Source organism: Dromaius novaehollandiae, chromosome 8, assembly GCF_036370855.1.
Source record: "Dromaius novaehollandiae isolate bDroNov1 chromosome 8, bDroNov1.hap1, whole genome shotgun sequence".
NCBI lineage: Eukaryota > Metazoa > Chordata > Aves > Casuariiformes > Dromaiidae > Dromaius > Dromaius novaehollandiae.
Window position 1 is genome coordinate 39,346,036 of NC_088105.1, and position 17,806 is coordinate 39,363,841.

The 17,806-nt window shown below is 43.1% G+C and overlaps 1 protein-coding gene across 7 annotated transcripts in view; it reads left to right on the top strand.

Annotated features, from left to right (window-relative positions):
* PATJ (PATJ crumbs cell polarity complex component) overlaps nucleotides 1-17,806 on the top strand; it is a 159,031-nt gene that overhangs the window by 44,806 nt on the left and 96,419 nt on the right. For all 7 annotated transcript variants that reach the window (XM_026108637.2, XM_026108638.2, XM_064516294.1 and 4 more), the window contains 4 exons: nucleotides 10,482-10,691; nucleotides 11,586-11,705; nucleotides 14,961-15,335; nucleotides 16,522-16,642. In XM_026108637.2, coding sequence (XP_025964422.2) covers nucleotides 10,482-10,691; nucleotides 11,586-11,705; nucleotides 14,961-15,335; nucleotides 16,522-16,642 — 826 coding nt within the window. The remainder of the gene's footprint in view (nucleotides 1-10,481; nucleotides 10,692-11,585; nucleotides 11,706-14,960; nucleotides 15,336-16,521; nucleotides 16,643-17,806) is intronic.

The window sequence follows — 17,806 nt, forward strand, 5'->3', positions numbered from 1 at the left end:
AGGATACGGTGCAAGTTTCTTCCCCCCGCTTGCCATTAACGCATGCTACTTACTTTGAAGCATGAAGCTTTTTACCTTTCTCTGTTAGTTTTAATTATAGAATTAGACATGATGCTGAATGTTCTCGTTACGAGAACACTTGTAGCATTAATCATCTTGTTTTCTCCAAACTGTCTACAGGCTTGGCATGCTTGTGCCTCAGTTGCCTGAAATGGTGTAGTTTCCAAGCCATGCTCTGAAAAACAGTATTAATAAAAACTTGTGGTGATGTAGAATAGGAATGTGAGTACTTGGAAAACTGAATGCTGAGATTGAGAAATTATTACTCTGGCATATAAATTTTTAATGGGCTGTCTTTCTAATAATGTTTCATCTATCACATAAATGATGGGCATATCCCAGATGACTTGCAGGATATTCCCAGAAATGTACAAACATAATTCCAATGTCTATATATTTTAATGAACTAATTACAAATTAATTATACCAATTATGTGTAATCAATAGTATTACTGCTTTGTCCTGTGTCGTCTTTTTTCTGTCTTTACAGGTTTAAATGCTCAGAACGGAGCTGCCTTCTTTTCTAATAAGGTCCTCGAAGGACCTTGCTAAAAATCTGTGATACCATTGCCAGAGCGGAGTAGGCTTAGCTTTTTTTGCTGTAATAGAACTGTATTTATGTAGGATAATGCTCAGCCTCAGATGATCGCTACGTATAAAAAGATCTTTTTTCTCTCTTGCTGAGTGTCCTAATTCCCAACTGTGCATTAGGAAATGCAAAGCCTTTGAAATGGGTGCCGCGTTAGCAAGGCTGATAGTTGGTGGGAGGGGAAGGGGGAGGCCTGATCTTGCGGTACCTTTCGGGAAAAGATCCCTTTGGCTGGGGTGGAGGGAAGGGGAAGGGGATGGAGGGGCCGCGCGCACTTCCCGCGGCGGAGAGCGAGCCGCGGGGACGGGGTCCGCGGCAGGGACCTTCCCCCCTTCTGGCCGTTAAAAAGGTGTGGTGTTGGCTGTGCCGGCCAACTTCTCCGCTAAGCCATACACACTCCCTCCCTTAATTTCCTTGTAATTTCACTTGGAGAAGTTGCTCTTTTTTTCACCTCTTAACTAACTTTTATGTGGTGTTGCTGGCACACTTAGCGGCAGGCGTGTTTTGATGGCGGATGGGGGACCGGTACGCTCCGGGATCATCTGCGGTGCAGGGGCTGCGTTGAGGGGGTTTGTTGTGCTCTGCCAGGAGATGTGGAAGTATCTCGCTCGCTGGGAACTTCGTCTAGCCTTAAGCTAAACCTCCTCGCCAGCAGTTAACGAGGTTAGGCGTTTTTAGTGACACCAATATTTTTTTGTTAGAAAGAGGAGAAATGTTGCACAGAAATGACTGTGGTCCTGGGGGCTGGCAGGAGGGAGCACATGAGATGAAGATATTTAGAGAGCAAAATGATCTGAGCAGTATCAAAGATACTTTGGGTAGCCCTGAAACGGTGTTTAGCCAAGACCTGGTGCGTGCAGCTGACCAGACTCCGTCAGCAACATTTTACAGAAATATCGGAAAAACCGCAGGTAGCTGAATTGCAGATTTCTTGAGGCAGTATTGACCAGAAGGTAACTTGAATGGTCTGATGAGCTTTTATCAAATTAAACAAAAAGCTGAATGGACTTTATGCGGAGCTTAATTTACTGTGCTTTGAAGTCAGAGTATTTTAAAGCATCTGTTTTAAAGCACCTGAAACTAGAGGGGCTGCGGACGGGGCCAGGCAGGGTTGGCGTTTGCCGTAGCGCTGGGATAGCGTGGCCCGGGCTGTGCAGGGGTGGCCGGTGCCGGGGGGAGACGGGGGCACCCGTGCCGGGCTGCCTGTTGCCAGCGTGGTGCAAGTATCTACCCATCCGTGGAGGTAGTGAAAGCTCTTCCAGCGCCGCGTGGGCTTCGTGTTACCCTGGCTCGGCACAGCGGGAAGCGCGCCTGCCTCCCCGGCTCGGTGCTTGATGTGTCTCCACGCAATCCAGCGGTGGGGATACCACAGCCGCCTTGCGCCTGAACTGGTCTGCATTATCACTGGTGGTTTTTTTCTTAGTACTGAGCCGAAGTCTTTGTTGCTGCGCAGTCGGCAGGTTGTGTTTTGTCCTTCTCCCAGAGAATGTGGGTAGCAATATATATTTTTTTAATAACAAAATAACTGCATAGTCATTGGCAATAGGAAGAGAAACAATTCAAGTGTCTCCAAATATCTTTCCTTCTTCTCTCCATGCCCCAAACAAACAAGCTCCAGATGTAGATTTATAAAAAGCTGACTTATTGTTTGCAAAAGGTGGTATCCAAGTAGATATTTTTTCTTTTTTGGTTGGTTCGTTAGTGAGATGTGAGCTGGAACGCTTTGACATGTTGCTGGCTAAACATTTGCCCTCTTGTGATAATTTGAGCTTTGTCTGTCTTGCAATAAGTTTGTTATGAACAAAGCAGCATATTCATGTCCTTGTTAAGCACATTTCCACCTGATCATGTGATGGAAACCTGTGGCTTACTGGCAAAAGCTGCACAGCTGTATTAAAAAGCAGTTTTACAATGGCTATCAGCTTGGTACTGGGAAAACTGATAAAGGCAGCTTTTCTCCCATCTCTACAACCCATCCACATTCATTAACATCAAAGTTGTGTAAGCCTCAGTGCCAACTGTGTTGGTACTCATCTCACGGAGGATTTGCTTCTTTCCCTCTATGGGAAAGTTCTGCATCCTTTATGTCATATTAAGCTGCTTCGTTTGTAAAATAATTCTTAATAGCGTGTCATGAATTGAATTCAATGTAGCTTTTCGAAAAATTCTCTTGGAGTTCAGCTTAAATACTACTTTCCAGGACTGAAGAGCTGGTGAATGCGTTTGAGCACATTCCTGCTGAAGTTTCTAGGGTGTTCGTGATTAGTGATTTCCAAAACCTCAGTACAGCAGTACCAGAAACCACTTTAATAAGAAATCAAAGAGCCTGTGTATCTCAGCATGAGATACAGAGAAGATACGCAGGGGGAGCTTGCGAGGTAAAGGAGCTAAAGAGCTTGGATGAAGGAAGTCACGTTAGGGCTCGAGTTTGCCCCTCTGGAGCTGGGCTTTCGGGGAGCATCGGTCTGACTTTTTGGGTTAGAAGTTAGGAAGCAATCTCCTGCACGGACAGACTGTCATATCCTAGAGGTGGCCCTTCTCTACAGACCCCGTCTTTTGTGAGCTGTTACAGCCATTGCTATGGTCAATACCCGAGTTTGCAGAGAAATTGGAGCGTTACTTAAAACATCTGTTTTTCTTTGGTTTGTTGCATATCCTTGAAATAAATACTAAGCAGTATTATTAACCTTTAGAAATGTTTTCCCTATTCCCCCCAAATCTACCAATCTGGTTGTTCTTTTTCATTTCCTGCTAGAAAGAATAGCTTTTAATAAAAACAAAAAAACCTCAAACCAAAGAAATTCATTATTATTCTGCAGATGTCTTCTGCCTGCAGAAGAAGGCGAGAATTTAAAGGGCCAAAACTGCAGCTAGTTTTTCTACTAGACACTTTGAAAATCTGAACAAGGGAAAGATTATGTAGATGAGAGACTATGGGAAAACTATATGATTGAGTGCTGCTTATAGAAGGGCTGCGCCAGTTTTTCAGTGAATGTGTGGAGATAGCAGAGCAATGAGTGTTTAAGAGCTCAGCGTCGGCAGCTCTGAATCTGTTGCACCACTTCCACGCTGATGCAGTTTGAGGTATGTGGTGGTGCTGATGGATGAGCATGAGGAAGTCTGGAAACTCTTGGAAGATAAAAGGTATTCTGCTTTCTTAACGCCCTTCTGGGAGATGCTGCACCCCAAATCCAAATACTGTTGCACTTGGAGCTTTTCTGTCTTGCTCTCACTGCCTTTCACTGTCACCTTGAAATACTCTGTACCCCTTTGCCTGTCCTTTGGTCTTCTCAGCTCTCCATACCATTGCAAGTTGTCTTTGGCCCAAGTCACTTTTTGTAGATCTGTGTTGCAAAAATGGTCTGCCCTGTTTCTGCTCTTTTCTTTAGAAATATTTTCTGTAGGAAATTGTCCATAATTCATCTTTGTGGTTTATGATGCAAGCTCTCCATAAAGAGAGTTCTGAGTTGTCTGAAAACGTGTGCTGCATTTCCATATACTGTTAACAGTGTTGAGGTCAGCACACCGAACTGGTACAAATGCCCGCTTGGCTTACATGGCAGATTTCTTAGTTCAGGGATTATTTGAATTTGAAAGTTAATCAAACTCAAAATGTGTGTTAAGACCATTGGCTGTAGGTTGTGTAGGTGATACCATTCATATTTTTTCCCTTGGCTTGTTGGTATTTTTTTCTTTATTCCCAAACTTCTCTATCCCTTCCTTTATCTTATCACACAGTGAGTTTCCTCTGTTTTGTTTTGTTTTTAGTCTCTGGGTTTTCCCTGTAGTCAGCATCCAGTATGTTTCTCTGGAGCTGGAATGTCTGAAGGGTAAGGTGTTAGGAGAGTCTAATAAATGCAGTCCCTGTGACTGTAGCCCTGAGGGTGGCTGAAACCTCGGACTGAGTGAAAACTTGGATAGATAAAAAGCTGGCTAAAAGATGGTGATGTGCACCTGAGTCCACTGTACAGCAGTGCTTTCAAAACTACCATTCTTGATGCCTATCTTTTGATCCTTTTATTTCAGAATAACAGTAGTGTGCAAGACTTCCTTTTTGCTTTAGATCATGCCCTGGAGGCACTTCAGTCCCACCTATCTACTGCATATACCGTTTCTCCAGGAGATGAACACTCGCTAAGCAATACTTGCCAGCTCTGCCAAGCCTACACTGGTTTGAGTAATTCATGGCCACCATGTTCATTCTTGCTGTAGAAGACCAATTTGATTTCAGGTCACAGATGATGAAAACCTAGTGTGGGAAACCATTGTGCCACCTACTCATATTTCCCCATTATTTATCTTTCCACCTTTGGGTGTGGCCGTGTATGTTTTGTCTAGGTTTTTTTCTTTCTGTGTGAATTCCTGCTTCTTTGCTGACATTTCTAGCAACAGAAGTTTTGATTAATGCTGGCAGCACTAGAGCTTCTGAAATTCATTGCTTCATTCCTTCACTGCAGATCAATAAATACTTACATTTTATTTCCTGTGCTTTGCTTTGCATCACAAAGTTCAGCCTTCTTCCTTACATATTCTTCTGTGTTTAAGTTTGCATTACTTTAGCACGTCAGGTTGCAGCTTATGTCTTTGGTGCATCTAGATGCTGTTTGTGTTGGGTAGTCTTCTCCACTGGCAGTTCCTAAGGCTGGCTCCTCTCAGTATGTTGGAGTGAGTCAACAGAAGCTTTGGACCTGGAGTCTCAATCCTAAGCTGATGGCACCCTAAGGAGGGAATTGGACCTCGCAGTTGTTCCTCCTTTCCTCTCCGTTCCAGTGGGGAAGCCCCTGGGGCCTTTGAGAAGGACGCAGGTTGTTTCTCTTTCTCGACTCTTGCATCCAGTTGGCACCGTTGGTCCGTACGTGGAGGGCAGCTCTGTGAAAGGAATGAGTGGCCCTTAAAATGAGGACGTGGGAGAGCATTTTGAGTAACTTCCCAACGCTGAGCATAAAGGTGGATGATTTACAGCACAGTTCTGCCTTTGTGCCACCTAACAGTAAGATGAAAATGAATGTTTGCATTTGTCTTCGTTCTTTTAATCGTTCAAGTTTGTACGTTCCCTGTTACCAGCATGCTGCGGCATTGTGTTTAAGCATCAGGAGTCTTTCAGTCTGGTATCTTATTCGATTGCAAACGGAAGAGTTTTAAATATGTATATGTATGTTAGACCTGGAAGTGGTCCCATGCAAAATGCAATGAAGCTGGGCTACTCTGACCTCTGAGCACTCACACGTGTTTGTTTTGGCTCCCTCACAAAACCCTGCAGCATACAAATTGGCACTTGTAAAATTGTTCAGATAAATCAGAATTGGTGCAGAGAAGAAGTTTCAGACTGTTTCTTTTGGGATCCTTTGCCATGCTATTTTTGCCGTGTGTTTTCAGAGGAGTGTTTTTGTGGCAGCAGGCAGTTTGGTGCTTGAAGAGAGCTAAAATATTCTAGGAAGTCGGGCTTGCTGAATTTAGATCTTAAGTGATGCCAAAACTAATATAGCTTGAAACTAAGTGAGAGCGACTTTGTACAGTAAATGTCGGTCACCCGCAGCTTTGTCTTACGTTTTCACACGAGCCTTTACAAAAGAAAAACAAAAACACCCCCCCAGAAAACGCGGTAGCTGCTCGTGTCCGACGGAGCTGTACGTACAGCCTGCGGCGTGTGACGGCCGGCGCCCCGTCCTCTGGGCAGAGCAAGCGCCCCGCTCCTCTCTGGCTGCTGGGCGGACTGGGATGGACTGGGGCGAGCCGAAAGCTGTTACTGGTCTGTAGTGCCCTCTATCGGCTGCTGCCGAAATCCTGAAGTTTGATGCCGCTGGCAAAGGTGTCGGGCAATGGTTATGATTTTAATTTTCCGGGATGCACAGACACGGGTAGTCTGTGCCGGTTGTATTTCCAGATTTGTTTCCTAGGGAAGCTCGATAGCTGAGTGCAAATCTTTGGTGCCCGTAGCAAGGCAACTGCCCAAAGCCCTCGCTTAAGCCGTGGTGGAGTTACGCGCTCCAGCAGCACGGCGTGCGGGACTCTGTTAGCGCGGTGCTCAGGGGACTCGTCATATTTTAGCAGAGCTCAGGTTTTTAAGAGCCTTCGTGCAGCTCGGGATCCCGGGGTCCCAGAGGCAGCAACTGCAGTGGCCCCTGCCTGACTCTGCACCGCTAAACGAATCCAGAACAAATGAGGCTCTGAAAATCAGGAGAAAAATTTGACACCTGGGCTCAAGGAAACATTTGTGGATTTTGATGAGGAGCGGTAGGGGGGAAGGGAAAACCCACGGTTCAGTGCAGTTAAATATATGGTGTGCTAAGTGGGAATAAATTGTGACTATTTTAAAGAAGTTCATATACCCCGTGGCTGGCTCGAGCACAGAGGAGGAGAAGACAGCTACGACATACTGGTTCCTTGAAGGGTTACTGGGAGGCCAGCATCCTGGGCTGCTGGGCGTGCGTCGCAGCGGTCAGCTCTCATCAGTTAGATAAGTGGCGATTTTTTGCTGTGTAATCCTTTTTAAAAAAGAGAACTTGTCTTGGCGCTTGTGAGCGAGGAGGCTTTGCCTTCTGGTAGCTTTGCTACCTCTGGGCACCTCTGCGGGGCACCGGGGGAGTGAACTCGCTTTTTGCAGTTACTGTAGAAAGTAAAAATCTGTTTATCAGCCCGCTGCCAGCACTGGTTTCTCTTAAAAACAGAACACAAGCGCCCAGTCCAGTTGTGTTCACATCTTTAGGAGATGAGACTGTGACTTGAGTGTTTGCTGTCTTGTTTTAGCAGGTATTGTTCTTCTGGGTGCGTTCGGTCTAGAGTTAAATCGTAAGACAAGGTCTCCAAAAACATTGTTCCTTTTGCTTTAATAAGAAAAGCGAGGCGCAGTCCACAGCTGCAGTGGTCTCCGTTAATTTGTAGAGAATATGTATTAATGATTGCACCTTAAAATTCGGTCAGTTTGGTATTTTCAAAAGTGTTTTTTATTGCGTTCCTGATGGCAGTGGCATTGTGGTTCGGTTGCTGTTGAGAGAGGTTCAGCTTTCCTGAGCACTGCTCGCGCTGCTGGCTCAACCCCGTCCCTGGGTCGCTCACGCTGCGCTTCTCTTCCTGTACAATAGCTCCCTCTGCTTGAAAACAGCAGTGTAATTATAACCTGTAAAAGAATGAGGCCCCTGTTTTGTGTTTGCCTCATCAACAGTTTTTAATATGGGCCCTTTTTTTAAGATTTCTTTTGCTGCTCTTCGTAAAGCAGTTCCAGTATGTGGCTTGCACGCCCGCACGTGAGATGTTGCAAAGCGATGACGATTGCCGTGCCGGTCTTGAAACTTTGCTGCATAGGAGCTGTGCATGTTTGCAGGAGCTCTGTCGTTTTCATTTTAGCATGAAGATTCGAGCTGGTTGGAACGCTTTTGAGTTAAATTAAATCTTACTGAAACATGCTGATTTATTGAAGCCAAAACGTTTTGATTTCAGTGAAAACTTAGTTGAAATAAGAAAGATGTTTATTATCAGAAATATTGTGGTTAGGCCACTGACCTTAAGTATATAGGAGAAGCTGATGGTGAGATTCCCATGTCCTACTTGAGTGATTCTGATCGGGGATCAAAAAAAAAAAAAGCTTTGGATCAGACAGAACAGGGATTTGGACTTAGTTCTCCCACATTCTCAGTCACTGCCATAATTACTGGCCTCATCATTCACTTGCGAATTATTGTCAGCTTATCTGCATCAGTAAGGGTGAGTGCTGTGGGTGTTGTGTGTGCTTTTTTTTTTTTTTTTTTTTTTTTTTTTTTTTTTTTTAACCAATATAACTAAGCCAGCAAAAATCATACTATAAATACTGTACTGTCAGCAAAGGTGCAGTTTTGCTGAGAGAGCATTTGCCCATTTAGGGAACCACCATAAAACTTGTTTGCAGGGCAAGATGAAGCCATGATAGGGAAACTCGCTGGTTAAGTTCTGCTCGCGAAGCCTCCTGATGCAGTTAATGCCGTGCTTGCTTGCGAACGGCTGCCTCAACATGATCCTGGTTTTGCGGAAAAGTCCAAAAGGTTGTTTTTATTTTGCATTGCAACAGAACCAAAAATCTAAAAATCTCAACAGTCTGTGTCAAATGGAGTGTTTGTTCTGCGGTCAGCTGTCATGGGGATGGGTAGGCACGGGGTTGTGTCGGTGAGGGCAGGCGAGGATGGCGGTGTTTGTACGCAGAGGGCAGCAGGGACTGTTTACAGTCCCGATATTCAACTCTTTAAAGCAAAATCCCTTTTTTAGGCCCTGGCATCCTTCAAATTCTTCTGGACTTTCCCCGTATATTTATCTTCTTTTCCATAATTTCCAAAATGTGACTAGCTTGGTATTTGAAGCAAATGCAAGAAATCCTTTCCACTCTACCTTGTTTGAGGCAGGTTTGAGCACAAACAGTTGGGCAACCCAAGCACATTGGCCCTCGTTCAGTAGGCAGCACATCGCCGCATCGCAGGGAGAGGCTGCTCGGCTTGGCCATCGAGACGCAGCATTGCAAGGAAGCCCCTCCTGTGCAGTATGGATGCCCGGTGTTTGGAAAGGTTACAAAATGACAGGATTAAGCAGCAGAATAAGAGAGAATTATTACCAATATATATTACTTGAATTCAGCCTCAGCATGACTCCTGCTACTGACCTCTAATTTAAACTTCTCTAATTTCAGGCACTTACAGATATTGCATTCATTGCCTCATATGTTTGCACATACTTTTAAAAAAAAGAAAAAAGTTCATTTGGAAAGCAGTGTATAGTTGCATAAAAATAAAGAGTTAAAAAAGCATTCCTGTTTTCAAGTCAACACTGAGGTGCTGAATTCATGGTGGTCTTTATGAGTTGAGTTTTGCCCTTTTTTTGATCCCTCCCATGGCCTGAATGAGATGCAAGTCCTGAGGGGAAAATAATACATTATTATGCATTTGAAGACGCAGTGCATATAAGGAGCAGTTCCAAACTTTATGAGCACTTAGCAAGGGGGAGAAAGGGGAAGTTTAATCTTACACAAAAATATATGGTTGAGTTATTTTTCTATCTTTCAGCCACTATATAATAAATTTTGATCACTTTATTGGATTGAAGATATATTTTTAATAGCTCAGTGTTTGATAGAAGTGGTACATGATACAATGCAAAGGTAAATGTTGGAGAGAATTTAAGTGGAGTGAATATCTTCATAGCAGTTTACAGTCTCTCCAATATGTACAGGGTTTTTTTCCCCCTATTTCGCATTACTCTGTTTTCATCACTACTTAGTCTCTCTTCTATTGCTGTCCCCTGTATTCTCTACTAGGTAGCTCCATGGGGTGAAGAGCATGTCTTTTATAAATTAGCATGCAGATTTTACAAGACAGGAATACTGCAATAACTTAGTAAAGGTATACTGCTATTTCACTAATACTGTTTTTGCAAGGATTATTCTTTAACACAAATTTTGCTGGTATGAAGCTCTTGAGTTACATGCAGCATGATTATTTTACGTAGCTGTAGTACATAGCAGGGTGGATGGAGGATTGTGGAAGAGTCAGGAGCCTGTGTTGGTTTTCTGTTTGCAGATTGGCCTGGCCATTCCTCTGTATGTAAGAAGAGGCTAGGGGAGGGTATCAGTCAGCTTCAGAAGCTGAATTTGCTAATCTAGGCAAGCAACAGAGTATCCTCCTGCTGCAAACCTTCCTTTTTTTTAAAACTGTAAGGCTTGACTGTATTAGTAGACTGTCCTTTTGAATGTCTTAGGAAGGTAGCATAAGACAAGGAACGTGTTTAACTGCTCTCTATATATTCAAAATAAATAAACCACCTTTTTGTTGGGGGGTCGCTTTTTTTTTTCTTCCTCTTCTCTTTCTTTTCCCAGGATCCCTTAGATCCGACCAGAACAGCCATTGTGATCAGCTCTTTGGTGGCAGGCGGAGTAGCTGAACGTGGAGGGGAGCTTTTACCAGGCGACCGCTTGGTGTTTGTAAATGAGAACTCTTTGGACAGTGCCACTTTAGGAGAGGCAGTGGAAGTGTTGAAATCTGTGCCGCCGGGTACAGTTTCTCTTGGAATCTGCAAACCTTTGGTGGTAAGGACTGATTTTAAGGTTTTTCCATCTTTCTGTGGCATCCATAGACAGGGTTGCTGTATTTTCTTCTCTGGGAAATTCAGGGCAGAAGTATGTATGCATGTGGAAAGCAGCAGAGTTGCAGTGCATACGCCTCAAACACGTCCAGAAACTCTGGACAGCTGGCAAACAGGTCTGAGTGGGCAGCTGTATGTCCAAAAGGTCTGACTGCAAAACCAGCATTCCCAAGTTCCTCCCGAAAGAACGTTCAAATGGGATCAGAAGATGTGTCTGGGCAAACCTGGATGTGTGCTGGCCCAATGCACGGTTGTAATGTGGTTCCAGCAGTTTGGTGAATCGGCTAAATATGTGCCAAAGTGCATTTCTCTCCAAGACAGTGCGAAGTGCTTGCTTAAGCTCCACTGACATAAAAGAAACTTAATCTGTTTGAGGTCAAGACTGTAAATTCAAGTAGAATTTCCTTTTTCTGGACTCAGGGCTTTGGAGCAGACCGTAGTTTACCTTGACAACACTGCTGCATTGTTCATTAAGGGCACCCAGGCAAAATTAATTAAAGTAAAGCACCATCTAGTAGAAAGTGCTTGTAATTCAAACCGATAGAGGAGTGGTGAAATAGGAATACAGAAACGCTGTTAAATGCATTCTTTCCTTTTTTAAAAAAAGTTTTATTTCATCATCTTCCTCTCCTACACATCTCTCTCTTTTTGCTATATAGGTACTCATATCTTAAAAGGATAAGAGCTATTCTCTTCACTTTCTCTATTTCTGGGACCTTTCTTTTTTACTGTTCTGTAATTTTTCTCCTCTTTTACAACTGCTGCTGCTCTTTAGTTTTTTGAAAAATGTGGGGTGTTTTTGTTTTTCTGACTCATCATTTTTGATTGCCTTTCTTAGGGAGAAAGCAAAGAGGAGGAGGAGAACATGTGCAACATGGATTCCAGCAATGTTAAAACCAGCACTGGATCTCCAGAACCAGCAGATAATAATTTCTCAATAATACTTGAAGCCCCACAGGTATTTGGTTTCTTTTTTGGTTCAGCTTAAGTTTATAGGGGCAGCAAATGAAGTTTTAAAGTCAGAAAAGACTTCAGATGAAGTTCAGATAAGACTTCAGGTTTTGATAGGAATTGGTTTTGATCCTATGGTGAACTTGATAGTCTGGTTAAGATTCCTATCTAAAGTAGGCTCTAACAGCTAATTGTATGCTAATTGTATTGTGACCACCAAGCATACTACTTACCAGTGCAGTTCCTTGGCTGCCTTATCAAATTTATTATATTGTTAAAATACCTTGGGTTACCTTGGATGTGAAATAGGCGTGCTACGTTACTAGTAATCATAATTTTTTCGTTCAGCTTTTGGAAGAAAGTAAAGTATGGAAGCAGAACACTTGCAGTGAAGCCAAAAAAAAAAAAAAATCCAGTGTGTAACACAAGCTTGAAATCTGTTCTTCTTTGTAAATTTGCTATGTGCTCTTGAGTAATTTCTTTAATCTCTTTCTCAATTATTCTGTTTCATATTTTTTGAGTAATAATTCTGTGTATTGCGGGAGGCTAAGGCACTAAAGGCAGTGAGAAACTCAGACATTAGGGTAATAGGCAATAGTACTGCAATACTGATCTGTATAGGATGAGAGAGATGTGAATGTTTTTGAATTTCCATCTGCTCTCAGATGCTTTGCAAACATGAATTAATTCATATTGGTAATAGTATTCTTCTTAGACTGAAAATTAGTAAAGGATCATCCAGAACTACAACACAGCGATAAAAATAAATTCTAAATTTCCATATTAAACTTCTTAAACCTGTCTACCTGTCTTTAAACACAAACCTATCTTTAATACTGAAGCAGTAGATTAGAACCACCAAGAGAAGCAATATGATGTGGTAGAGGTAGATATCCTATGTAGAAATTAGCCTGGCCATGATCTTCACTGATTTTCACGATGCAGAATGGAGTCTGTTTACCACGTGCCTAGGGAGTGTTCCTGCAGATCAGTTAGTTCTCTGCCAGCCCAAATTGCTTCTCTACTTCATAAAACAAAACTAATGCTATTATTTTAAGTATTTTTTTAAATATAGTGTTTCATCTTGAAGGCCTGGTGAATGTGGAAGCTAGAATGATTAATTTGTATAAAATACAAGTAGAGGTATTTACTCGCATGTGTTTTACCTTCTATGTGATGGCTCTGATAGTAACTTAGAGAGATGGTATAAAATTTCCATCCATTTATTACCTAATCTGCTCATTAAGAGCCGAGAACGGTGTGTCATGATGGCTTGCACTGTTATGTTGTGCTGTAGTGCTGACAAAAGACGGCTGGCTGGAAAACCCCCCCCAGAAACTCCAACATTTTATGTGCTCCAGTAGTAGACTTTACTGCCATGTTTGCGGTATTCCCCATGCCGTTGGTAGCGTCTGCTGCTGCAGTGCAGCAGTTTGTGATTAGCCATACCTAAGTGCTGCATCAGGAGATGGGTAATACAAATTGCTGTGTGGGTAATACAAATTTCTGAGCTAAGTCAACTCCTCTGTGTAACGCTGAAGTTGGCGCCTCTCGCAGAAGTGCAGCGCTCAGAGAGCGATGCCTCCAAAGCGAAGTGAAGTAAAGCTGAAGAGGATGAGTCTCTCCAGACTGGGTATTTTTTCAGGTAGAAGATGACAGGGCAGATGCATTAAAGGAATATTTAATGCCTTTGGAAAAATGCAGTAATTTCAGGATTGCTGATGTTCTGTGCTCATGCCGACTAGTGTTATTGCATTGTTCCTCTATGCTCTCATCTGTCTCCTGTTTTCTTTCCCACCTCTCGTTTGGACTGTGAGCGCTTTCTGGCCGTGCCTGCGAGTTCTGTTCGGTATTTGTACAAACCTAACAAAACAGGATCCTGGCACTAAGGGCTGGGAAGAGCGGAGCACCTGGGGGAGCCTGGGAAGGGGCAGGAAGGAGGAAGCAAACCACGTGGACTCAGTACCCCGACTGCGCAGCTTTGGTCCCGTGCCGGGGCGCTCGGTGCCTGGAAGGGCAGGTTTGGTGGACGTGCTTGGTGGCCGTACGCACAGGAAAGCTTCGTGTGCATGGCAGGCTTTCGGGGAGCTGTGCAAGGTGTGACACTTCAGAAGCACCTGTGCAGAGTCAGGCTGTGGTCAGGCTTGCTCAGGAGCCAGCTGATAGCAGCCCTCCCGGTTTAGGAGCAGAGCAGAGCGTGGGAAGTTGGGGAGGAAGGGGACAAATCCCAGAGCTGTTGGGCAAGGTCTCAGGGAGCAGATTCGAAGACCTTTTCTCCTGGTTCTGTTGTGCCTTGCTCTGTACTTTGGAGTCAGTAGAAAACTGAGCACTCTTCTGTTGAAAACAGCAGGGAGGTGAGATAGGGAGCAGGTATTACGCCTTCCTCTTCAGTTCCTCGGGCCACCTTGATGTTGGGTTGAGTGAGGGTGTTTCAAAGAGACAGCTCTAACCTGGGTGCAGACAGATCCTCTTCCCTCCGTGAGGGCAATGCACATACTGTAAAGAAAAATAGCACAGGGCATCTAGGCAGCAGGTGACTAATCTGGTTTGATGTATTTTACCTGCTGTTTGTTGTTTGCGATGGATTAGAAGTTGCTCACGTATGCCTGCTTTTTTTACTTTGTGGCACAGGGGTATATGGATCAGCGCTAAGGTGGCTAGGTTGCTCTTTGAGTAGTTGTAGTGGATTTTTGTTTTGTGCAGAGTTTCTGTGCCTGCAGTTAAAAGTATTGTATGGAATAACTAAGGGAGGGACAAACAAGTATTTTTTTATTGCCTATACTGTTGCCTAAGCAAACTCGCAGGCTGGCTTTTTTTATTTAGCTGGTGGTATTGTAAGAAATACATAGGGTGATAGCAAATAAGTCTGGAGCGCAGAGATGCTTTAGGTGGTTTTATATGCACTTTTTCCTGTAGGCTTTTTAGTGCTATTTAATAATTCCCATTTCCTAACCTCAGTCCAGATTGGTTTTTTTGAATGGCTGCAGCAATATCTGAGCTTTCCAACTTCCATTTCTTTATCTTAAAAAAAAAAAAAAAAAAAAAAAGAATTGCAGTGCCTGCTTTTGTATTAAAATCATAAATCAGCAAATGTTTTAAGGCTTTGCTTTAGTTTCTTTTAGTAAAATGCAAAAGGTGGAAGATTTTTTCAATTAAAAAATCAGGACATAACTTTAATATGGGCCTAACCTAAAACATAATTTCAAAGGAGTTAGAAAGAACCATAACATAAAAATCTTTATTACTGTAATGTTTCGTGCAGGGCTTCAGAGATGAAATGCCTTTTAAAGAAGAGCTTGTTGATGAACCAGTTTTGGATTTAGGAAGGTCATTTCAGCTTCCTCAAAATGATACGGAGTATGAGAAGGAGTCCTGGGAAATGCATGAATTTCTGAAACCAAGAGCAGAAGAAGTAGATGAAGAACGGGAAATGTTGGTAGATGATGAGTATGAAGTGGATGCCGACTTCCTGAAATATAACGTGTCAGGTGGACAGAAGGCAACTTCAGAGAGGGACCTCAACTCTACAGAGCAATGGGCAAAGAAACTTGAGACAAATACAATACAAAACTTAAGATCTAGTGTTCACTTCAGTCGAAAACAGTCCCTGGAATATCCTCTCCATGAAGAGCCGATGGTAAGGAGTGCTGTGGGGGTTCCCAGTGCCATATCCTGGCAGTGAGGACCTACGTATCAAGACCTAAACTCTGTAATGAGTTTCCTGTGTGTAATTACTAGATGAGATCTTGGTATCTCCAATGTCTTGTGTACGGAGTTGCATTTTGATTGCTGTTTTACAAATGGTCAGTCCCATTATAACATTAGGGAAGGTTCTTTCTGTTACTTTGTGTATTTAAGTGCTTGAATGATGTGTGCCCTGACTGGTGTATTTACAGACATCCTGTACTTGGGTCCTCTTTCCCATCTCTGACTTCTGACTCGCTTCTTTTTTGCAAGCTGTACTAATTTGGTGTGTTTCGGTAATAGCAGGAGGTTAGGTCACAGTTTTAATAATCCAGGGGTTTCAGCAGCAAAGATAGCAAAAGAAGCTCCCTCTCTTCCTCTTTATTTTTAATCCTGATCAATTCATTGCACCAAATGATACTTCAGTTGAGCACAAAATGATATGGGGGAAGCAATTGTAGCAAGCATACTGGTGGATAAAGGAGGAGAAGCAGAGATAGCTTTGGGGATAATGCCAAGCTCTTATTTATATAACCTCCTCAAGTGCTCTGAGATTTTTTTTTTTTCTTCCTACTGAGTCTTTGTTCATTCACTTGCCAAACAAAAAAGTGGCGATAACAGCCTTCCATGCAGCAGCTTCTGAGATGTATGCTTTCATATGAAGAAACAGAAATGAAAACGGATTTAAAATCACAGCCACCAACAGAATTTCAGGATTGTCTGTTTTGTCCCCTTTTGCACTATATATATAAAAATAAGCTAAAAATGTGGCTTCGAGTGCCAGTTTTATACCATAGTGCACAAAATTCAGTCTGTACATTTGTCACTTAAAAACAACAAATGAGCAAGAAGTCAATAACTTCTTGTCTGGATTAGAGACATGCAAAAAGATGTGGCAATCGTTTTATATTGTAAGATGTGAGAATTGTTTTATATTGTAATTGTGCATAGTATTTTTCACACCTCGCTTTAATATAGTGCCTAAATGAGCAGTTAGCATTCTGTAATTATCTGAATAAATAAATATGAATGTAGCTCAGAAAATCTGAATGTTTGCCATAAAATCAATGTTTATGTCAAATACTGCTATGTAAATACCACTGCTTTCTAACTTTGATTATTTTTTCTTGTCCGTGAAGTATGAAGAAAATGCTAGTATAAGTTCACAATCTTCTGGAACCACAGCAGACAGCAGCTATCAGAAAGGCATATTTGATACTGAAATTACCCAGCCAGGAGCAAAAAACAAGACGGATTTAGGTTTGTAAGAAGTTTTTTTGTATGTTTTAATGTCATATTTACAAAATTTAACTTTTATACCAAAACGCAAATTTGCGTTCAGTCTTTTGAATGATATACCATGCAAATGAAGAGTTCTGCAGGCTCAGGGCAGTTTGGCTTCAAACAGATTCCCGCTTCATGATCTTGCTTCTGCCTCCAGATGTTTCCCTACCATTGTCACAGTAATATGGAAAGTGGCTGCAGCTGCAGGGGTTTGCTTTGACCTGCTAGTGGAGAATCATTGTCCTCTGTGTAGCTGTGTCCCCAGTGGACTGCACACCTGAGCAAAATAACTCATGGCTATTTCTTTCAGGAATTTGCCTTCATCACATTTGACTGCTGAATCTATAAGTTTTCACACTAAAAAAAACTGAAGGGGAGGGCAGGGGAATGTTACAGGCTCACAGGGCAATTTTACCATAACCAGCATTTGCGAGTGAACTCGATGGTAGGTGATTGCACTGTATCTTGTTTTTGTAACCTGTCCTCAGGAGCAAAGTGTCTCCTTCGTTTGGCCAGAGAGCTTGCCCTTGGCAAGAACGCCAAGTTTGGTCGGTAATTCTGTGGAGCCCGCTCTTTGGAGGAGATCCAGAGCAACCTGCTCGTAGTGTGAGATGCTGCAGCCACCTTTTTAGTTCCACAGCAGCCCAGGAAACAGCAACTCGCAGCCTGCCTCCATCTGCTCTGTCTGGCCTCGCTCGTCGCTTCGTGAGCATCTCCACTGATCTGGCTGTCGCTGGAACAGACATGAAGAATTGGTCTTTTTGGTCTCCATGCTGCCTGTCAAGGCAGTGAGATTGTTGTCCCAGAGCGTGAGGATTTTCCTCGCTGGGTCTGAATCAGACCTCTAGGCTTGTATCACTGGCTGGGTTTTGGCTCTCTGCAGGCTGCCTCCGTTGGAGCAGGGAGCAGCCCGGTCAGGCAACAGGAGTGCCAGCGAACACGCTGAAACGCTTCAAGGGATTCCTTGGAGAGGGAGGGAGAAGGGGCCGGGGTGGAAATTTTAACAAGCATTTTCTTCAGATCTAATCTGGATTGGTGATGTTTCATTACATTGGCATACATGATTTGAGCCATTTCTTCAGGGCCTAATTAATTTTTCCCTACATTAATGGTTGGAATTTGGTACCTTATCGGGGGATT